This window comes from Lepisosteus platostomus, chromosome 12 (genome assembly GCF_059453375.1).
Source record: "Lepisosteus platostomus isolate fLepPlt1 chromosome 12, fLepPlt1.hap1, whole genome shotgun sequence".
Classification (NCBI taxonomy): Eukaryota; Metazoa; Chordata; class Actinopteri; order Semionotiformes; family Lepisosteidae; genus Lepisosteus; species Lepisosteus platostomus.
Window position 1 is genome coordinate 23,001,189 of NC_142622.1, and position 23,382 is coordinate 23,024,570.

The 23,382-nt window shown below is 40.7% G+C and overlaps 2 protein-coding genes and 2 non-coding genes across 5 annotated transcripts; 3 read left to right on the forward strand and 1 right to left on the reverse strand.

Moving 5' to 3' along the window:
* Positions 1 to 6,103: 6,103 nt before the first annotated feature.
* trnat-ugu (transfer RNA threonine (anticodon UGU)) lies at positions 6,104 to 6,176 on the forward strand. Its single transcript has one exon. It is a non-coding gene; the product is annotated as a tRNA-Thr (tRNA).
* A 649-nt stretch (positions 6,177 to 6,825) lies between these two features.
* On the forward strand, positions 6,826 to 6,898 carry trnat-ugu (transfer RNA threonine (anticodon UGU)). Its single transcript has one exon. It is a non-coding gene; the product is annotated as a tRNA-Thr (tRNA).
* Positions 6,899 to 11,707: 4,809 nt separating this feature from the next.
* Positions 11,708 to 17,598, reverse strand: sec61b (SEC61 translocon subunit beta). The gene is made up of 4 exons (XM_088601432.1): positions 17,440 to 17,598; positions 16,261 to 16,358; positions 15,476 to 15,580; positions 11,708 to 12,105 (listed from the first exon to the last, which is right to left on the reverse strand). Exons 1-4 carry the CDS (start codon positions 17,440 to 17,442, stop codon positions 12,018 to 12,020), a joined length of 294 nt encoding a protein of 97 aa, XP_088457558.1. The 5' UTR covers positions 17,443 to 17,598; the 3' UTR covers positions 11,708 to 12,017.
* A 255-nt stretch (positions 17,599 to 17,853) lies between these two features.
* Positions 17,854 to 21,955, forward strand: alg2 (ALG2 alpha-1,3/1,6-mannosyltransferase). 2 transcript variants are annotated; one of them, XM_088601431.1, is made up of 3 exons: positions 17,854 to 18,116; positions 19,378 to 19,681; positions 20,621 to 21,955. In XM_088601431.1, exons 2-3 carry the CDS (start codon positions 19,379 to 19,381, stop codon positions 21,518 to 21,520), a joined length of 1,203 nt encoding a protein of 400 aa, XP_088457557.1. In that variant the 5' UTR covers positions 17,854 to 18,116; position 19,378; the 3' UTR covers positions 21,521 to 21,955. The 2 variants fall into 2 exon arrangements, with proteins under 2 accessions (XP_088457557.1, XP_088457556.1); XM_088601430.1 differs by lacking the exon at positions 17,854 to 18,116 and adding an exon at positions 18,180 to 18,869.
* The last annotated feature ends 1,427 nt before the right edge of the window (positions 21,956 to 23,382 follow it).

Sequence of the window (23,382 nt, forward strand, 5' to 3'; positions counted from 1 at the left end):
CTTTTGAGGGTTAGAAAAACCGTCGCTAAAGACACAGCCAGCACATGCTGTACTTATCATAGAACCACCCTGTACAGCAGCTGAAATTTTAACTAACTCTAAGAGGGGCTGCAGTTTGCACTCCATCATCCAAACTGGATTAGAAATAAACTTTCTACAGAATACATCCCTTTTCTGAGCTCAGACAGCAAAGCAAGCAAACAAATATCCATTTCCTGCCGACATCTACCTTCAACTAATGAGCCTTGTCGTGTCTCCTGCATGTCAGAGAAAAAGGAAATATTCCTCAGGTTTACACTGACTGCATTTCACTGGGCCTCTTTGGTTTTCGCACAGTGCAGTTGTGCTCTTTTTACAGAAATAACTTCAACTGTTGAAAGAAAGTGTTATCAGGACATAATTATTCACCATTTGCCCAGCTTTCGTCACCGATCCAGCGAGCCGATGCTGTTAACTTACGGAGAACAGGGAAAACTAGCACAACCTGAGAATAAGGTGGAAAGACCAGCACAGGTTCCAGTCTGAAAAGTTCCAACGCTTATATCTCAATGTGTTTCTTAGGTTCTCTTATTTGAAGGAGTCAGTAGCAAAAGTAAGAGACCCAATAGATAAAAGAGACAACACTCGTTTTCTTTATATTTGAACCTATGTCGCCCCAGAAAGACAGAATTATGCAAGTCTACCAGGCATGTTTGCATATCATGATAATTCAGCAGTTTTGTCAAATCCTTATTAATATGATGTGCAGATGGAAGTATTGGAAGTTTATTTGGCATGTCTTGCCTGGCTAAGGGAGCAACATGCTATCTGTAGGGATAAGGTGTACTCGAACCCCCCTCACTTTCATGAGGAATGAGCCAGGGAGCTACTGCAAGTGTCAAGATGAGCTGGTAGGAGGGATACAAGAGAAATGTGCAAAGAGAAGCTCAGGAGAGGAGATGTCTAGAGAGAGGTGGAGAGCAGGAGTGGACAAGATTAGAAGTAGATCTCCTCCCAATCTTCTGTTTTAAAAAAAAACTCCATCAGGCAAAAATATTGTCCTCATTCACCCTGCTCGTCAGGTTCGGTCTGTGGGCGGAAGCCGGCACAAACCTGCAGTGTGTGCCTGCAATGGCGCCGTTTTACCATTCCCAATGGCACTGAGACAGATTTAGGGATAATGCAGAGGTCACAGTTCTCTGACACCCTGCCTTGTTTTACAGGATTGCCTTCATCATGAGATAAATCAATGGGGCGGGTTCAACTATTTGGAAATCAGTTCGTTAAGTTTTCAGGTTCTGACATGCCTACACCAGTCTACTTAAACTCGACTAAAAAAAGTGCTTCTTACTCAACCCTGTCCAGAAGGACTGTATACAATACATCCTAAAATACTGACTACACGAACACACAAGATATTAAAAAAGAAGGAGTATCTGGTCACTCCTTTGGACTGGAAAATCTTCTTTTCTAATTTAGTTAATTTTTTGCTTTCTTTCTATTATTATTCTGATACTGTAGGGCTGTGCAGTTCTGTCCCTATATTCCATAACACATTATGTAATTTATTTCCTTCTGTACTACAGGATGGTAATGTTATTTTATTTTGAATGATGGGTATGCTGTGTACGAACTACTTACTGTTATTGTTACTTTTAGAAGCAAATATAAAAGAACATTAAAAAGTAAGAATTAAACACTGACAGAAGGAATTTCCATGCCTTTCTAATAACATTCTTTAGCACATAAATGTTAGAATTTATTACTGAAATAATGCATGATAATGTATGTATGCTATGCTGTGTGATATGGTTTCTCAAATGAATACCGCTAATTATACTGTATATCCACAGACGTAAATAAATCCTTTTAAGGAAGAAAATGTAGCTACGATATTGAATCATGAGCTTTAAAAGACAGCAAAGACTTCTATTGATTATCTATTTCAGGTGTCTTTCAAGAAAGGTCCTGTGTTCAATGACTTAATTCAAACCTAAAAAGGCTACAGTAGATGGGCAGAAAGACCTCCTCCTGTTGGTAACCTTCATGTTACACAACATTTCAGCACAGGATCTCCAGAGTGTTAAACACAACGGGCAACTGCGATTCAATCGAAAAAGAGAGAGATCCCCAGCATGCAGGTCATACTTCAAAGCAAACTGGCAAGGCCTTCATTTACCTAAAATGAAAGAGCTTCGTCCATTCACAGCTCCAAAGTCCATGTGGACCTGCGTGTCTTAAGGACATTTCACTTCTGGCACGCCACAGATTCTCTGCTGGTTCACTTACAGCAGTTGCAAGTCCCAGCTTAAACCATATAAGCAATTCAGCCTTCTGAAGCACACCGACAAGTGTGATACATTTTTAATTGTGGGCCCTGAATTATTCCGGCGTTGAGAAGCTTGTGGAATGGAGATTCATCAGGCCAGCCCTGGGAAACTGAAGACTCTGGGAAATGAATAATGGACACCAGTGACATGGCCAATTAAACATGCTCCTCTGTATACTACTCTGCCAAGGTGAGCTGTTAGAGCCAGAAAGAAAGACTCCACTCTTTAAAAAGGAGGAAAAATGGTCCCTGTACTGGTGCTAGACTACCGAGGCATCGAGGCAACACCCTCTAGTGGAAAAATAAAAGACGAATATGCAACTTCACTCTACAGCAATGATGAACAAATCATTTAAAGATGTGCGAAAACAGAATGTCCATCAATTTATTGGAGTTTGAAATGCAGAGATGAGGGTGCAACACAGCAGAATGTAAATAAAACTCTAGCCTAACCCACACAGCAGAGATCAGCTCTTTCCAACTCCTAAAATGCCTTGAATCAGCACTGTCAGATATTAGCATTGTAATAGTATATTATCCCAAACATCACCAACATGTGAAGCACAGGTTTCACATTCTCTCTCACCCGAGACCAGCTGTTCATTCGCTCATCACGATGTGTTAGAAACCTCTGTAGTTAGACTGGAACTTTGAAGTTCATCCTCGCTGAATTATAAACAGCAAGAGGACTCAGTGAGTGGAACATTATCCACGAGTGAAAATTCAAGATTTTCTCCATCTAAACGAAGAGGCTTGTTCCAACAGACCTGCAATGCTTTATCAGCAGTCTGGAACGCCTCCTACAGGAAACATCATGAAAATTCACCTTTGTGGTTTGTCTTTTTGTATTCAGTACAAATTTTGGTTTTACTGTATGTTTTATTTAAGTTATGCAATGAATTTATGAATAAATAATATTATTATGGCACACAAATTAAGAAAATAAATGCAAATACTATCCAGTGAGCTTCTAAATGTGGTTAATTGAAAACAATGTTATTACAGTGTCTGCCCTGCTGTGCTGCTGATCCTGAGAACTTTGCACTCTGCCACAAACCGTGAGTTGTCTTGGTGATATAAAATGAATAATATCTCTCTTAATGGATGTTGAAAATTTCCCGAGAAAAGGGAAGTCCCCTTTTGGGAAATTTCAAACACAAGTGGTGTTGTCCCTTGTCAGCGACATCTCTTTGCACACCTACACCGCAACTTCAGACATGTTTTCTTAATTCTTCCTTTCTTCTGTGAAGATACATTCTGAGGAGGCCAGAGTCAACACAGATATCATTAGGAATTTTTGACAATTTCCAGAAAAGACAAAGCCCTGTATCTGTTCAGAAATCCAGAGGGCGGACATATTTGATAGTGAAGGGAGTGGGTTTTGTTTATTTGCATAATTTAAAAGCAAATGAAGAAATGTTCAAAATGGCAATTGAATGGTCTCAGCTGTGTGATAGACATTTAGCAAGACAGCATCTGAATGGCATCAGCAGTGCGGTCCAGAAGACAAGGCAGTAAGATCAAGGAAAGTGCAACCATGAAAAAATGAAGAATTATTAACTTCTTTAAGAGAAGTTGAGCAGACCTAAGGAAACACATTATCAGGGAAGTGAGAGAGGTCATGTTACAACCATCACAACTGGCAGCACTGAAGAGAAACATACTGTTTATGACAGGTGAACTCCTTCACTACCAGGCAAAGGTGGCACAAGGATTTTTTTTAACAAGATATTGATTTTCAACAGGGCTGGAGAGCAGAGTGTTCATTCATTCCTGGGTGACTGGACACTGGAGTTCCATGCTTTGTTTACTGGTCCTGATGTTTTTGTGGTACATTGTTTGTGGAGAAGTTGTTAAATACTAAAATTAAATTGACAAAAATGTATTTGCATCTCTTGCCTTGTTTTAGCTTTTAAATCAGTATGCTTCACTCAAACTTAATTAGTGGTGTCTGACGTGGGCCCCATCCTACATGTAAAATGCTTTGAGCTCCTTTGGGATGATAAATGCTACATAACATGTAAAGTTTATTATATTTAATAACATAATATTAAATATGATTTATTATATATTATATTCTACGTATATTCTAAGTCCTGAGATTACAACCCTGATGCTATTAATACGTGTTTCAACATGTAGTGAATTTTAAAGAAAGAATAATTATAATAACAGACTGTGTTTTTACATTAGCACTCAGGACAAATGTAATGACATAATGATACTTATGAATGGGCCTAGTGAAGAAAAATTTAAAGGTACAGTATAAATAATGGGATCAACATGCATGACGGAGTGGTATTCTGGTTAGGTCTACAGACAAAAAGACTCCATTATCGCTACTTTTCTTATAGACTAGAACAAGATGCCTTTTCTGTTTCTGCTTTTATGTGCCTCCGTCAAGTCAGGGGTATAGATGTAGCATCCAGGATATCCACACACCTGAAGAAGTCTCCACACCTGAAAGGCTCTTTTCTTTTCCTTTCATCACGGAATACATTTTTACCTGTTCCTTTGCAGACTGACTACCTACTCGAACTTATCCAAAATAGCTTAACAGCATGGAAACCGCCACAATCTCAGGGCCTTTTCTATCTAGAAAGGACTAGCAGAATCTTATGTGAAATCTTCCATGTTAACAAAATGAGAGGTAAATAACTATATACAAGATCTCAAGATAATATGAATAAAAATGAACTTATTAGTACATCCATTCATGCAGTCCAATTTTAACTACATTCTCCCCTGGCATTAAATAAAAGGTAAATACTTTTGGGCTGAAGAGATCTGAAGCAATTCCTGTAAGTTTTATGCTGACCCTTCGTTGTTTACTGCTTTACGTAGTTGTATAATTGTGCCAGAACCAGCTGTTTCATTGCTTACACCTCACTCAGAATTGGAGTAGTCCTTTAGGCTCTTAAGGTTGTTGATGCTGTTTTCCTGGCACTCAATCATCCATCCAAATCTACTTATCCCATACTTCTGAGATGTTCACTGTAGTGTTTTCAGATCAGAAAATGTAAAACTCTTAGTCATCACCTTCAATCTGGGCAGACTACAGACATTAGTAATTGTGCTCTATAGAAATTCATCCTGTTTTATATTAGGAGGGGCAAAACGCTGGGTTGCATTCTGTCTAAAGAGAACATATTGTTTTAAATCGGCTTTCACTGGCTTATAGTTGGATCATATCATACTCCTGGGATCTGGAATGCTTCAGTATGAAGGGCACCTCATTATAAAAGGACAAGAACAGATGGTAGAAAACCAGTAGTTTCTGTACAGTGTATTCAAAATTAAAACCACATGTTCTTTAAGACTCATGCAACCAATGTGCCAAATGTCTCCTCATTTGTGTTTTCATACGTGTAAACATGAGCAAAATTGTGCAACATATGTTTGCAGCAGCTTCTGCAAATGGACTAAAGCGTGCTTTGGTAAAGCACTGTGCTGAATGGTGGCATTTCTTGAATGAAAAAGACTCTCTGGATGGCGATTTACTAAAATGCTGATCTAACGACTGCTTTAGCAGCACTCGTTGCATTCATCAGCAATTTCTTGGATGATACAAAGAGCATTGCTGTGTTTATTCTAAATATAATTATAATTATTTATCTGGTACAAAAGAATCATAACAAAACGGACAGGTGAGACCACTGTGCAGTCTGTATCCTGACACTACTCACAGTCTCTCTGTGACAATGAAAGTGGTGATGTGGAACTCACCCTGGCTGGCACACCTTCACCTGGGGTGTGTGCCTCATACTTCCTGACAGGTAAGCAGCAGGTAGGACTGGCTCCATAGCTCAGTGGTTAGAGCACTGGTCTTGTAAACCAGGGGTCGTGAGTTCAAACCTCACTGGGGCCTGCTGAAATATTTTTTCTTCACATTCTCCCTTGTAATTCAATAGCAATAAAAATGTAAAAAAGAAACATTGCTTTGTCATATTCATGCAATTGAGGAACTGAAAGGTTGCGTGATTTGGAAAGCGAAAATTTGAATATTCTGGTTCACGTTCATTATTTATTATCTTGTTTCCACATACTGCTCTGCACCAGACTATTGGGTCTTACAATGATGGACAGTGAGCACTGGCTTTTGCTCAACAGGAGGCTACAGACAGTGTAGTAAAGGAGCAGAGTTTGAGGAGCTCTGCTTAGCTGCCTGTGGTCTCAAATAATATGGTAGTGCCATATGGACCCGTTGACCCCCTCAGCAATCGATAGATCCCCTCAAGATACCGGGAGATGTCAGTGTCCTTCCCATCTCACTGTGACAGGTACAAGAGTGACACACATCAGGTTTGACCCACACAGACACATCTCTCCAAGCTGCTGTTCTAGGATGAGTGATATTCGCATTCACCAGTGACAAGAGAACTTCCTCAATGACGTGTGTTTCAGCTATACAGTGTCACACTGACAGCAAAGGCAGGGACATGTGATGCGTAAATATACCTGTGGGTATGTGGGGTGTGTTCTTCATATTGTCTGACTGAAGCCCTAGGGACAAGTGAGGCTCCATAGCTCAGTGGTTAGAGCACTGGTCTTGTAAACCAGGGGTCGTGAGTTCAAATCTCACTGGGGCCTTACATTATGTCATTTTTTACAATATGGTAAGGACTGTAGGCCCGGTACAGGGACCAAGGAAGAAAACCTGTTCCTTTGAGATCCTGAGGAGGACTGGAAAACCACAGTTTCAGAGGCAGGATGGGGTAAAGAGACATGGAATACAGGAATTGGTAGGCTTGGAAGGACTCTTATTGTGCAAATTTAGCCCCACCAAGCACTTGCAGAATGAATTGATTCAGAATGGACAATCACCCTTTAAAGACGTTTTTTGATAGAGATGTAATGTTAGAGTCATACTGATTGTAATATTGGTATACAGTACTGTAACCTTTAAACAGCCAGTAGCTGTATCACCCTGCAAGTCACAACAAGCAGCCCACTGAAACTAAGCAGGTGTGAGCCTGGTCAGTACCTAGATGGGAGACCTCCTAGGAAAGTGAATGCTGCTGCTGGAAGAGGTGTTAGTGGAGCCAAAAGGAGTTTGTGTGGGCCCTAATGCCCTGGTATAGTGACAGAGGCACCATACTGTAAAAACACACCATCCTTTGTATGAGATGTAAAACCAAGGTCCTGATTCTCAGTGGTGATTAAAAATCCCAGAGTGTTTCTTAAAGTTCAGTAGTATTAACTCTGTGTCCTGCTCTTCATTTACATTGGCCTCCTAATAATCCCCATCTATGAACTGGCTTCATCACTCATCACTCCTCCCCACTGATAGCTGGTGTGTACTGGCACACCACGGCATCATCCAGGTGGGTGCTTTGAGCAGATATCCAAAATAAGTGCTATTTAAGTGTAAGGAGTGAATATTACTATGATTATTGTGGAATAAAGTTTTTTTTTTTTAATGATTGCACAAGACTGTCAAAAAACCTTTCTGTTACTTCAACTTTCTCCAGTGATTAGGAAGTGAAACCTCATCACAGCTGATATTTATGCACAGCATGCTATCAAGTCTTCTTTTGTTTTTCCAATTTATTACTTTTTCAATGGTCAATGGAAGCCTGAAATGATAACAGCCAATCTAAGTGCTACCAAGCCACCTTCTCAAAGATAATTGTTTCCAATGATGAAAATAAAACTAAATGATTAATGGCTCAGTGGGATTTCTTTTGTTTCTAGCATGACATTTTTGGAAGTTTTTCACCAGTGCATGATGGTTGATCATTTTTGTCCCTGTGTCTGGAGAGCTTTGTCTGCCTTTTTAACTCTGCAAAAACAAAAGGAAAAGCTCAACAATACTCATGCTGGAGATAAGTGGTGAGGACAGTTAGAATGTTCCTCCATTGCTCGCTCCATTGCTCGGGCACCACCGTTATATATGTTTCTGACACATGCTGAGTCCAGTCAATATTAAATTCAACAATGAATTTTCATATTTTCCATTTCATTAACTCTGATTTGCAAGCCACTCATACAACAACAACAACAACAACAACAATATTCAATAGAACTATTGGCACAGAATTATCAGTTGCTAATTGTACAAATACCGGCAAAACTTCATGCCAAGATCTCTGCATTTCTTCTGGTTACTTCTGTTCCCTGTGGTGATTGTCTCAATGTGAAGAATAAATGTTGTATGTTCACATCCTATGGCTAGGACCCCACCCACTGTTAGGATGTCAACCGCTTCCTGGAAGTAAATCCTGTCATAAAGTCAAGGTCTAGGCAGCACACTATACTCCCTTATTTTTCAGGACATTGTTTTTATCCCTCCTCTCATCCTTGTAGTCTCACCGATTCTGAGATGCTCCTACTTGTGTACTTCGTGTAGCATAAACCTGTGTGAAACCTGTGGTGTCACCTGCCTTGAAAATTGCATTGTGTCATTTCTTGTTGCTGCTTTGCCAGCCCGAGGTATACACATACCTCACATTGACATTGACAGGCTAAAGGAACTGAACCTTTTTAGCCCTGAGCAGAGAAGACTGCAAGAGAAGCTAACCCAAGTGTTCAAAGTCCTCAAAGACATTGCCAAAGTTAACCAATTGGACTTCTTTAGAATCTAGTGAAATTGGAGTACACGGGTAAAAAATACCTAGAATCACCATTAAACCTGAGAAAAATCTTCGTCTGTGTTGGCGTGTGGTACAGGCTACCCTGCAGTACCGAGGAATCCATAATCCTGTATTCTTTCAAGAAACAGGTGGATGACATATTTGGGCCTGGTGGGCTAAATGACCTCCTATCATTTGTATCCTTTTTAATATACTATAATATATTGCAAATTAATGCAAGATTTACTAACTAGTAGAACTACTCCAGTGTCTTGAGAAATGCAGCTATTCATTTTAGCATTTACTTTAGGAATGTCCAATCCTGATCTTGGAGAGCCAGTGTGTCTGCAGGGTTTTCCACATCTCTTTAAGCAGCAACACTTGAAGACCTGGGAGAAACTGTAAAATCAGTCCAGTTAAGTGAGTAACCAGGTGATTCTGCTCTTTAACAGCCATGTCAAAGTGAAAAAGTGCAGACACACCAGCCCTCCAGAACCAGGACTGGATAGCCCTGATTGACTGGAAGCTGTGAAAATGATCACGCTTGGTTAGGCTCTGTAGGATCCTTCTGGATGTTGCACATTGCCCAAGCACAGACTGAACACTTTGTATAAAAGACTCTCACAAAAATGAGCTCATTATTCTTATGCCTTTTTTTCAAGACACCTTCTGAGGTACTGTATCATTTAGTCATTATGTCTGTTGGAACAATATACTGTAAACAGCCAGCTTTCCTTCCTATGAGATGAGCATCTTCCCATTAAAGAACACCTCATAAACAATAAAAGGTGAAAATACCACTTTGCAATCAAATGATTACACAGCTGTTTGTAACAGGTGATCACTTTTTTGTCAGTATACTACATAACACACAAACAATTAAACAATCGTTAGATTAGGACACCACCATAATGCATTCAACTTGCCCAGAAGCCCTTCTGGTCCAATTTGTTCTTCTAAGGCAGGTATAATTATAACAAGAATACATGATAAGAATAATACAATTCCTTATGCTAATAATAATAATCCCAGTACGCAATACTACAGATCAGATATCGGTGGGGAGGAGAAGAGAGTGATAAAGCTAACTGATAGATGGGAATTATTAGGAGACCATGATTGGTAAAGGTAAGGGGGAAATTTGGCCAGGACACTGGAGTTATAACACCTCTTCTCTTTTTGAAATTTTTAATGACCTTGGTTTTACATCTCATCTGAAGGACATCACCTTTTACAGTATAGTGTCCCTGTCACTATACTGGGGCATTAGGACCCACCCAGACCACAGGGTGAGCTCTCCCTGCTGGCTCAACTAACACCTCTGCCAGCAGCAACCTTAGTTTTTTCCTGGAGGTCTCCCATCCAGGTACTGGTCAGGCTCACACCTGCTGAGCTTCAGGGGACAGCCAGTTGTGAGTTGCAGGGTGATATAACTACCAGCTTGTATGTCTAACTTGCAAGTATTGCCCTGTGAGTAATGTGAAAAAAAGGATGTTGTGTCATCTGTCATTTGATCCCAGTAATCAACTCTGGATCAATTTTTGAATATCAGAGCATATTATGAACACAGTTCAGCTGGAAACAGGTACAGGTAGAATTCCCCGTTCCCGAGAGGGAATTTGAGAAAACTAACTCTCATAGTGGACACCCGGAGCCCCACATGTCCAGTGTTACCACAAACAATTCTTTTGTTGGGGGGGGGGGGGTTGGCATTTTAAGCATGCCGATCTTCTTACCTGGGTATCACCACTCAGACAAGTGGCAACCTTACTGCCCTATTGAGGAATGGAACAGCTGGCACATCACTGAGGTGCTTTCTGAATATTTTCCCTATAAATCAAGCATTAGCAGATCAAACCTCAAAGAGGTCTTTATATATTCAATGTTTTCATGGTGTAGGTGGTAGGTTAGTTTTGATTGGACTCATTATGTGCAGATCAGGGACAAGATGAACTGGACTACTGTATTCACCATGGGTTCATTGTGAAACATTTCAGCAGAAATGCACATTAGTGGCTAAGGCTCTGGACTTGAAGAAGGCTACTAGTTCCAGTTGGAGAGATTGCTTTTGGAGCTCTTATGCAGCATTTGTGCAGTTTGAAGCCATACAATACAGATCTTTATAAATATAAATTGCTTTAGATAAAAGCATCAGTCAGTTAAATTACCAGTCCTAAACAAAGCATACAGCATGATGAACAGAGAGCATGTCTTCCTGTAGTGTGTATGATTTATCAAAGTAAAACCCCTAAATCAAAGCATACAATTTATGGCAAGTGAAATACAATCACTGCTACCATACTTACAAGCTTAAATTTGTTTGGAATTAAAAACCTAAAAACAGACTTTTCTTGAAGGAAGTCACTTACATTTGAGAAGTGTTTGTTTTAATGACAGTTGAGAAGGTTTTAACATGTTTTCTATACTACATAGCCCACCTCTATTCCTGCAGGTTTCATAGTTACGCTAACTCGGTAAACTGGGGTATAAGAAAAGCAAATAATTCAAATGAGTAGATTAAGAGGTTTGCTATGATGAAAGACCTTGCCGATTAGGGCACATATCAGACAGCGCCACAAACTACTCAAAAGAAGTCCTCTAGATAAAATAAAAATGCAAGAAGGTGGGATGGATGAATCTCAAGAACTGAAGGAAGAGCTCGGTGACATTCTTGATATTTCCCCACTGTTAATTCATAATGTATGGTCCGTGTAAGCATGCGCACATAACCATTTCTTTAAAACATAGAAATCTACATAAGGTCTATTTCTTTCTGCTACCAAAATAGTTTAAATGTCTGTAACCGTTTTCAATGAAACGTACCAAATTAGGAAGAAATGTTTATTGTACCGAAATACATAGTTTGTACAAATGATGTTCACAAATATTGAATTTTTGTGGACAAAAAGTGAGGGAAACTAAATTAATATTGCAGGGAAGCCTTTAAATAAAAACAAATCATTCCAATAAACCTTCTCGCAAGCATGAAGTGTTCATGGTGGTAGTGTTCATTACTCCGCTTTAAGCTCACTTGCAAAATAGAGTGACACTGGTTTTTCCAGTCGGCGAGTTAGGACTACAGAAAGGTTTTGGTCCGGGTCTGGTGAGTTAAGAAGCCAGGTGGAGAGGGTGCTCGTTTATGAGCGAGTGTATTTCCCCCAGATGTGCAGCATGAAAACTGATGCAATGAAGAGGAGACTCATGACCAGCACCGGAACAGGGCCCCTGCAAGACAGAAGACATACAGTTCAGTGGGCATTTCAGAACAGCTGTGGTCACCTCACCTGTTCTCCAACACAATGCAAGTGAACTCTTAAAACCAGACGAATAATCCAATATGTTCAACAATAATGACCAGAAATATATAATGTAGAGATGCAGGCAAACTATTAAGACAGTTATCATTGTATTAATAAAACATCATGTTACTCTGGACCAGGGATGAATGCTCAGACTGCATGGCATCACTGAAACTATTGAAGTGGACATGAAGTACAGGCATCAGCAAAATAACTGCTTTACCAACTCAGAAAAAGAAACAAAAACTCTAATTAGACAACATTCCACACAGCACTATAGGTCCTGGACATCCTGATCACATTACATATAATTGACCTAGTTAACCTGAACTGAACTAACAAATACTGATGCACAGAGACACCTAGTGGTAATTAAAAAGCTTAACCTGTGCAGCCCTCATAAAAGAGATCAATACATCAGCTCTGCAGAGACTAACAAATACAGTACTGGCACCCTTTCAATTTTGTCAACTGAAATGAAGAAACTGATGGAAGAGGAAACCAGAAGTTTAATAGAAAATATTTCAAAATATTCTGTTACCTTTCACCAGTGAAAAAGTACGCAGGTCATTTTAGGTTGGTCATGACGACTGCTGTTCGAATGAATGAGTGGCCTCTCACACTGAGGTCCCATCTCCAATAAGCCGAACAGAAAAACCTTCAACATCAACACTTTTTTCCTCTACTGCCATCAGACACCCTACAGGTGAGTGGCAGGTAGGACTAACCAGATTCACCAATGAAGATGAACTACCTATTGCCAACACAATTGTGTATCAAGTGGGGAAAGATATCAAAAAAGACAAGAGCGCTATTTGAAAATGGTGAGCATGGGCTAACCCATGCAGGGAAACTCAGACTACACTTATATTTTATATACACTATTTTAGTTATCTCTTTTAAAACAGGACTGACTTCTAATAGTGATGAAATGCAGCATTTTTCAGCTTTCTCCATGGACATTACAAAGAACCTGATGTCCAAGAACAGATCTGTATAAGTACCTCTTCCTATTACACTAGAAGAAGGCAACTTCGCAGTCTAATGAGGGCCAACAGTAGCAGTTTTATATTAGAGGTATGACATTACAGAAGTGTTCTTGAGCTACCTTTGTTATGCTATGACCTAATAGGTTTAGAACTGCAGTTTGGTTATGAATAGGCTTGCCAGTAGTGGCAGCCTACAGTGTTATGTTTTGTACAAAATGACCTGTTCAACTCAATTAGAAATATGCCACACTATTATATATGATAAGAACAAAAAGCCTTGGGGCAAACAAAACAACTCACCTTTATAAATTCAATTTTCAGTCATGAGCAATACTCACCTGTAGTTCTAAATGTGCTAGCATAGCTATATGTCCATGATTGTCTACATTTTTTGTAATTTGACCTGGTCATTAAGATCTCAGTTTCTCCAAAAGGCTTTTGATTTCCAATTGCTAAGAATAAGATTTTAACTAAAAGAAACCAACATATGTGTAGTGGGAAACCTATATAGATATTTCATGAGCAAGGACCTTGTGTTTCTGACTATGAACAGTTCCAGCTGTTCCTTTGTGTGGAGTGGTACCACACATATTCAATACTCAACACGCCCAACATCTTTCATCGCAATCCTTTCAGTGACAAAAGCAAGATCTATATAAAAGCAAAACTACTGCAGAGAACACGATCTGAAATGCTGTTTTTCTAAAAAAATGAATCCTACAATTTTACTAACATTAAGAGGAGCAGCAAATCACAACAGTGATTTTGGAACAGCCAACAAACCATGTCAAATTGTAGTTTGGATATTGAATGGCTTAAATTAGGGATGAGCAACACTAGTCCAGACAGACGCTAGTTTTCATTTCACTTTATTGAATTTATTATTTGAGCATCTCATTTTCCCTTAACTTATTAATTGAAAAGTACCTGTAAATCCTGCAGTATTCTAGTTCTTGTAGATTGGAGTTTCTAGTTTCTGGCTTAGGCTAAAATGTCATGTTACTTTTCTTGCATTTGCCCTTTAAATCATATTCTTTAGGTAGAAGCCTGCAGTACAGTCAAAATACAAAAGCTAAACTGAGCATATTCAGTTTTCTTCAACTGTATGCAGTAATCTTTAAATATAAGTAAACAGTAGCAAAATAACAGACCAATAAACAGAGAAAATTATATTATCATTGGAAGCATGATAAAGAGTTACGAGTGCCCAGCTAATTAGCTAATTTATAAATGGAATAACTTGTGGTCCCCCGTGTGACAAGTTGCAGTCCTGGTCACTAAGCACACACTTACAACCTTATGATTACCAGGATCTTCCTCTAGACTTTAATTGATGTGACCTTTATTCTCTAATTAAGCTTTCTGGCAGTAGTTTCCAGTAAAGTACAAGAGCTCATTACAGTGTTTAAGGCATCAATTAACAGTAAATCAGTGGGTACTAAACATCTGTGTCGCTGGGGCAGTTTAAATCATTCATTTTAGACATTTTCTAAATCACAAAAAATAGCAACAAAAAAGGGGTACTTCTTAAACTTGGTAGGTGTCTGTTACACTGCTCACAGCTGGGTGGGGCCAGGGTATCCTACCAGATTTAACAGATTTTTTCTGAGGTGCCTACAGCAGACAAACCCACATGACGATGGACCGCAAACACAAAAAAACCTGGTACAGCACGCTTGCGCTGACATCAATCAAAACTGAACACCTTGCAGCTGCTGTTCTTATTTTCTTAGCTAAAAGGTAACTCAATCATTTGAAAGGCTGGGTTTGGAACTTCAGCGATTTTTGCTCAGAATTTAAACCAAGCATGTAAGCAGTTACTTCAGACCCAGTTTCCTTGGGTTGTGTTCTCCATCCACATGATGACAACCTTGTACAATTACTTTCTGAAACTTGAGAACTTTTCATGAGCTTTAAGTACTTTTTCTGCAACCCCCCCAACCCAACCCAACCAAAACACATGAGGCTTTTCAGAAAGCGTACTTCATGAACCACTGTGGGAATCGGTGAACTATAAATATTCCCAGGACTGCGGGAGAATGATCAAAGCACCATTACAAGGGCTTGAAAGCTTCTAAAGAAGGACACGCAGCAAAACTGGCCCGTCCCTGGTTCTAGTCCTCGTGGGAGTCTGGAACAAGCCACACCGTCCTGCTGTCAAAGCCAACACCTGTGTCTCTTTCAATAAACAGCTGAACAAGAGCCTCAGATCAATGAGCTTCCCCCCTATATCGGACCAGGTAAGCCACATGGCCGTCCTGGGCCTGTGTGCTTTCTTGCGTCCCTGTGTAGTCAGCAAACACTCACACTTTCAGCCCGGGCGAGTCCTCGGTGTAGAAGCGCCACATGCCCCCAGTGCCGGCGGAAGTAGCCCCGCGCCCCGCGCTCCTCGTGCCACTGCTGGTGGCTTTCCTGCACAAGAACACATTTCAGCGTCAGAAGAACAGGCTGCGGATCTGGAGCACGGCTGAGCCAGTACACTCAGACAACTGAAACGGCGACTTCCCCAAGAAGATGTGCCTTCATATATATATAAAGCGCTTTACAAGTAACGTGTAACCCTCACCTGGATGTTGCAACTGCAGTCAAAGCGTGCCAGTACGCATCAGCTATCAGTGGGGTGGAGAACATAGTAATGAAGCCAATTAAAAAGAGGGGGCCATTGATTGGTGAAGGTCAGGGGGAAATTTGGCCAGGAAATCAGGGTATAACTCCACAACTCTTTTTGAAAAATGGCCAACGATTTTTAATAATCAGGACCTTGGTTTTACATCTCATCCATAGGACAGTGCCTTTTCTTACAGTATAGTGACCCCATCACTAAACTGGGGCATTAGGACCCACACAGACTGCAGACTCCCTACTGGTCCACACTATCACCTCTTTCAGAAGCAACCTTGGTTTTTCCCAGGAGGTCTCCCATCCAGGTACTGACCAGGCTCACACCTGCTGAGCTTCAGCGGGCTGCCAGTTGTGCACTGCAGGGTGATATGGCTGCTGGCTACATATACAGTACAGTTTATTCAGCTATACAACAGCACTGTTGTCACTTTTAGTGCACAAAAGGAGTCAATAACCATTTGTGGCATTACCTCTGTCTGACTGTGGAGCCTGCAGCTCTTGGGGCTACTGCTTTGCTGGGAGAGCGGCCAGAGCCGCCGACACTTGTAGCACTTGCAGCAGGACCAGGCTGAAAAAAACAGAGAAGTGTTAAAGGTATTTTCATGCTTCATTTAGGACAAAGTACAAGAGCAACCCATCTCGGACCTGTTGCAACATACTGATTGTTAATTTTAACTTTAATCTGAAACGCCACAGGATAAAAACAAATACTAATGAGATGAAAGAGGAGTAAATACAGCCCATTCTGTACCTAAGCGCACTGATAAGTGCTACTGATTAGTAGATAACTAATCTCCATGACAACTGCTACTGGGATTCCTGCCAGAAAGTGTGCATTTATAGTCATCCAAATCAATAGATTGTTTTTAAATATGATTTATGAGGAAAGGTCTGAGAAAACACCAGGAACAAAACGTAACTGCGCTTTGCATAAACTGGTGGAGACCTATCCCCCCCCCCCAACTGAAGTGCAGCATTCATTGGCAATTAGAAATCTGCTGAGTCTAGACTAATATTTCTAAATGTGGACTTATCTGTGAACCGCACACATAGAATATATCACAGTGGCCTTAAAAAAAGGGGGACAGGAAAGCTAAAGAACAAACACGCCAGTGCGCCGAAAGTAATTTAGTGTCTATGTTAGCAATTTTAACTAACAGACACAATCTGTCTTCAAAACACTCTACACCCACATCATGCAAACGTTACTTGCTCGTTGTTTTTCTGTTCTGGGCAGGGTAATTTCCACTTTTAAATCAACTCCTCAGTTGCAATTCTTTTTTTACATTCAGGGCAAAAAATAAGATTTGGGACCAACGCCGATTATAGCAAACCTATTTAGCCCACATTGGTTTAACTCCAACCAACGGTCCGCACATGAAACAGCCACGTCTGCACATTCAAGCGAACGATATTCAGTACGAGCCTAACCTCATTACTGCCAGGAGCATTTCGTCTTAAACCAACACAACTGCCGGTTAACAAGTTAACACTGGATTCTTTTCTCTATGCAAACAGCCAGATCACAATATAAACCTCACCAGGAGTTCCAGCGTACCAAGTAAAGAACTGTGACTCCATTAACCCCGTCTTACTTTCCTTGCATCAAAAGAAAAAAAGCGCTAAATAAACCAAAGCATCATACTCACCATGTTTAAGTATTCCCTGAAGATTTATTTAATGTAAACTGTATTATCCTTGTCACTAAAGGTGCTCGGATCCAGAAGTCGCAACACTCACTCGCCTCTCCTACTTCAGAGCACCAGATGAAGAGGAAATCTCATAAAGATGACGCGCCGCTCAACAGGCCACGACTGCACCGCCAGGGCCCTCTTTGTTGTCTTGGGCGCCGCCTGAGTTTTTGGAAAAGATACCACTTACTGTTTACATTTTAGTAGGAAATGTACAAACTCTAGATCTGTTCTATAATCATTTTTTAAAAAAATATATAGTAGCCCTTTTTTCTTTAATGCTACATAGTTTTCAGATAAATCCATATTTTTCGAGTCCATCAGGCAACAGCTAAGATCGTTACCCGGAATAAGATGATGTGTCCCTCTGTAATAGCAACTCCATCCACAGGAAAGACACTAACCGTGATAGGTGAAACTGGAGCCGTTTTGGCTCTGACTATAACGTATCCTTTTTATTATGTCTACAGAATACTTGAGCCAGAATGGTGTCTAAACATGCGTAGTGTCCTATTGCTATATCCAGTAAAGACTAGTAGTTGTACGAGGATGGTTATGTGGGATTTGATGCCTTTTTAAAAGTAAATCTCGTTTGTTTCAGTTTAATTCATAGGGATTAAACTGTGAAAGAAAAGGTAAGATTTCTTAAATTATTTAACAAAATACAAAAGGATATGCATTTATTTTTTATTTATGTTATTAACGGAGAATTTTTAAATGCATCAGATTATATTGGGATAATTGTAACTATGAAGTGCAATTTCATGGTGTAGTGAGTGATAGTTACCCGTCCTTTATTGTTTTGTTTTTATGTATCAGATACTTGGATTAATTTTCCAATATTTATTGAATAATTGTTTAGAAATACAGTGAACTGTAAAACATATACTGTATAGTACAGTATACCTATGTTAATAAAGTTAGGTCACTGCAATAAATGAACCAAAAAAGTTATTGTGTTCCACTTAAATTATTTTATGTTTATCGTTGCAAATAATTGTACTGTGAAAAATGTGCCATTGAGTCATGATATTTCACTTAGTTCCAATAGAAATTAGTATAATATTAAATGGTCTGAAATAGTTTGAAATGTTCACCATTGAAATTCCACTGCTAACCTGATTACCTAATGATCTAGAATGTAAACTTTCTTTGATTTGATGCTTGAATACACTGGCCTCCACTGGCTTTCAAAATGTATACCTCTCAGCTTGGAAACTAGGTCCACGACTTTTAGACCCAAATAGAAACTAAGAGGGAGCACATTTGTAAGTGAATTTCTCCATAAATAACTCTTTGTATGAAGAGATGTGTGGAACACACTGTCCAACCATGTTGTTGAAGCTGAAGCCCCTGCTGTCTCTCAAGAATCAGAACCAACAAGCTTGGTGGGTTGAACAGACTTCTCTCATCCTCAACCTCGTGGCACGTGGATAAAATTGCTTTTCTTTCTTGTGCAGTTTTTATCAGGCCAGCTCCCTGTATACGCTCACTGTATGAAAACCTCCCACATTCTCTTCCGCCACTTGGCAGATGTTTAAACTCTGCAAAACGGTGCTTGAATAATCACACAGAGGTATTACATTCTGCATTTACTTTTGTTCTGATGCCTGAGCTCCATTCTTTGCTGCTCGTCAGAAGTCTTACAGTACGAATGAATTAAAATCCAAACAGTTCTTATCCTGCGGTGTTGTGTGACAGTGCAGTGTGATTGTATTGAATAAACCGCTGTCCATTATAAACATGTTTAGAATAGAGAGTAAAGCAATAAGATGTGACCCCCCTGGGAGAAAGGATTACTCTCTTTCATCTGTCTGCTGTTGTGACAGGAGAGTGTCGTGTCCGAGCGTCCCGGGGGCTTCGTGTTTTCACTGGAATGTTACTTTGCGCCTGCAGGATGGTGAACGTGGTGTTTCTCCACCCAGACCTGGGGATCGGGGGTGCGGAGCGTCTGGTGGTGGACGCTGCCCTGGCCCTGCGCTCCAGGGGATGTGGGGTGCAGCTGTGGACCGCCCACTACGACCCCCAGCACTGCTTCTCTGAGACCAGGGATCTGCCCGTGGTCTGTGTGGGGGACTGGCTGCCCACCAGCATCTGTGGGTACTTCCACGCCCTCTGTGCCTACATCCGCATGATCTACGTGGCACTGTACCTCGTCTTCCTCAGTGGGGTGGAGTTTGATGTGGTGTTCTGTGACCAGGTGACTCCTTCACCTTCCCTTTCTTACCTTACTGTCTTACTACCTACTCCTTTCAATAAAAGGTGTGCATAGTGAAAAGAAGTTAACACAACCTCTGCAGCGAACAAACTTAAACTTGACATATTTCTGCTAATTTTAATGCACAGTTACTACTTATTTGCTGAATGTAACGGATTGAAAAAAATAAAACGGTAAATGTGGCATGCGCAAGAGTTCCAGTTGATCCACTATTGTTATTTTTTTGTAAGGTCTCGTTAGGCCTTAATCCAAGTCAGGGGATGACAATTCCAGAGCTTTATAAATTCGAGACTCGAAACCTAGTGACAAAATAGCAGTTGTTTCAGGCTACAAACTGGAAATTCAGTAAAGAACACTGTACCATATTAAAAAGAAATAGTGCTTATCCTGCAGTGTTCTGTGACAAAGTACCAAACTACTGTCCATTATAAACGCCTTTAAAAAAGAAAGTAGAACAATAGGTTTTGATCCACCTAGGATTAAATCTTATTGTTTATCAGGTCTATCAAAATAGACCTAACAAAATGTCAAATTCATGTGGGGCAGCAAATATGCCATACCTTCCATCTGGAATGATTGAAGTCTCCTAATTACTAGATGGTTGTGATAAAATCAGTAACATCCCGTAGCCTTTTGCTGAGATGCTACTTCTTGCACATAGATCAAAGTAATGTGTGTTATTGTTTCACTAAGTAAGGATTAGAGTAAGAATCTTTGTTTTCTACCCTTGAGAAGACGGTAGATGATATTGTATGTTTACAGGTTATTCATGTTGTATTAGTATTGTTAATTGTTATTTCTATATGTAGTTAACATTTACTATTAGAAGCAGAGTTGATTGAGAAGTACCTCAGACCTTACTAGCTGCACGCAGCAATGTCAATGGCCTGTGTGCCTGCTTTATGATTGTTTCCCTGCTAGGTATCGGCTTGCATTCCTGTGCTGCGACTGGCAAGGCGGCGGAAGAAGGTGCTGTTCTACTGCCACTTCCCCGACCAGCTCCTTACGCAGCGCCACTCTGCGCTGAAGAGGCTGTACCGCGCCCCCATCGACCGTCTAGAGGAGGTCACCACAGGCATGGCCGACTGCGTGCTGGTCAACAGCCGCTTCACCGCGGGGGTCTTCAGACGCACCTTCAGGAGCTTATCCGAGGTGCACCCCGACATCCTCTACCCTTCCCTGAACTCGGTCCTCTTTGACGCAGAGCCCGAGGAGCTGGGACACCTGATCCCAGACAGCAAGACCTGGGTGTTCCTGTCCATCAACCGTTATGAACGCAAGAAGAACCTCCCCCTGGCTCTGGAAGCTCTGAAGGAGCTGCAGGGCAGGCTGACCTCAGAGCAGGGGAGGCGAGTCCACCTGGTGATGGCTGGGGGCTACGATGAGAGGGTACAGGAGAACGTGGAACACTACGAGGAGCTGAAGACCCTCTCCTCTCGCTTGGAGCTTTCGGGATGTGTCACCTTCCTGCGCTCCTTCTCTGACCAGCAGAAGATCTCGCTGCTCCACCACAGCACGTGTGTGCTGTACACGCCCAGCAACGAACACTTCGGCATCGTGCCTGTAGAGGCCATGTATATGCGCTGCCCTGTCATTGCCGTGAACTCAGGGGGGCCACTGGAGTCCATCGCACATGGGGAAACGGGCTTCCTGTGTGAGCCACAAGCACAGAGCTTCGCTGATGCTATGGAGAAGTTCGTTAGGGATCCGAGACTCCGGCAGGAACTGGGTGAGGCTGGGAGACAGCGTGTCTTAAAGCAGTTTTCTTTGGAGGCCTTTGCAGATCAGCTTCATACATACATATTGAGACTTGTGGAATGAGGTCACAACTAGCAAGCAGTCCCCCTGGTTTAGCTATCCAGGTGTTCTACAGAACGCAGAATTCCAGAGGTCCTGGTGTGGCAGGATCATAAGCACCAGTTGTCTGCGGACATGAACTTTACTGTTAAATCTTTGTACAGGTTTAAGAGGTAATGAAGCAATCATGACTACTGGGTAGGATCTGTACTTTACGCTAAGAGCAATGCACTGTGTAACACTGTTGTGGATGTTTTAGAAATTTCACATCTGCTATCAAAAGGTAAAAATCGATATTTTTATTGTATTTCCTCATGATATGGAGTATATTTCCCCAGAACATGTGCATGGAAGAACATGTGCATGTCCAAGAAGAGCTGACCCTATCTTTGTTTTACAGAAGAGCCACTGATGCTTCTTGTGTAAATCCCACAATAAATTTTGAAGCAGATTTTCCCATGTTGTTGTCAAGTTGTTCATTGCTGTTGCTTCATCATTTTCCAGCGTTCAGGAGAGTAAGCAGTCCATTGAGACAGTGCTTTAAACTTTCATGCTGAAAGCGGCCTCAGCTCTCGGTTTCCCTTCAGTGCATCTTGTCACTGACGCAGTGAGTTACTGCTTTTTCTGCTTGGTGAGGATTTACTACTTCAAATCTGTGTGGTAAAGAGAATATTTCACATATGCATTCCTGTTTTCTTGGAGGAAAGTACTGTATGAATATACACGTACAGTTTCTTCTAAATGCCATGTTCTGCATCATTTAACCTTCTTCATGCTTGTAGTGCAACACAAATCAAAAATCAACTGCTGATCATGTTTATGAAGTAAGCTAAGCCCTGTTAAAATAATAGCATACCACTGCACTGCAAGCAGACCAAGGAAATAGCCCCTACCTTGAAATTGTAGTATAAATGAATACTCTATTGTAACGTCTGATTAATCAATAACTAAAATAAATTATCATAACCCCTGTTTGTAAATGATTTTTTATCCAGAGAATATACCTGAGAAGGTAGTATAGCTGGAGGCACGTTAATTCTTTGTTCTCTGGCACAGCTTTTGTGAAAAATAATTCAGGCACACTTAAATATTTACTAACGATGAATATACACAGTACACTACACACAACATAAACACACGCGGTAACTCTATATACACATTTACAATGAAGTTTTCCAGAAGCCTGAAATCCCAACCACCCAGAAAAAAACCCAGACTGTTACCAGGTATTCAGACTCTTATGCTTGCAAAGGCCAAAGATAAGAGATAAGCTACCTTCTAAACAAAACAGAATTCAACCTGAGGTTACATCTCTCTCTCTGTAAACTCGGATGCCACCAAATGAATGGGAACCCTATTATAAAAAAGCACTCATTAGCCAGGAAAGGCCATTTTTAACTGAGGATTCTGTTCACAGGAAATCAGAGTTCCCTAAAAACGACAAAATACAGTAGCGAGCTCTCTTAACATGATTCAAATACTTTGCTTCAATCTTGCCTTCCTGGGTGATCTGGAACAAGGAATTCTTACCTTGGATATCTCTCTTGTGGTCTTGTCTGTCCTCTTTTTCCCCTGTCTTGTCCTACATTCCTATATGATGTTTGTATTGACACTTAATCATTTACCCAGAATTCAAATTAAGGTAAACCAAGATCAACTTTAAGGTCACTGAATCTGGATCCCCTACATCTCAGCAAACCTCCCCTTTGCTTTGAAGCTGGAGATGTTTACAGTGCCAAGTATTACCCACTTTATCTAGATACTTAGAGACACTTACCAGTCACCTACCATAGTCTGCAACAGCATCCTTTTAGAAAACTCAGTAAACTTTTGGGGGATTAATTTAATGATAATTAATATAATTATAATTGCTTACACTTATATAG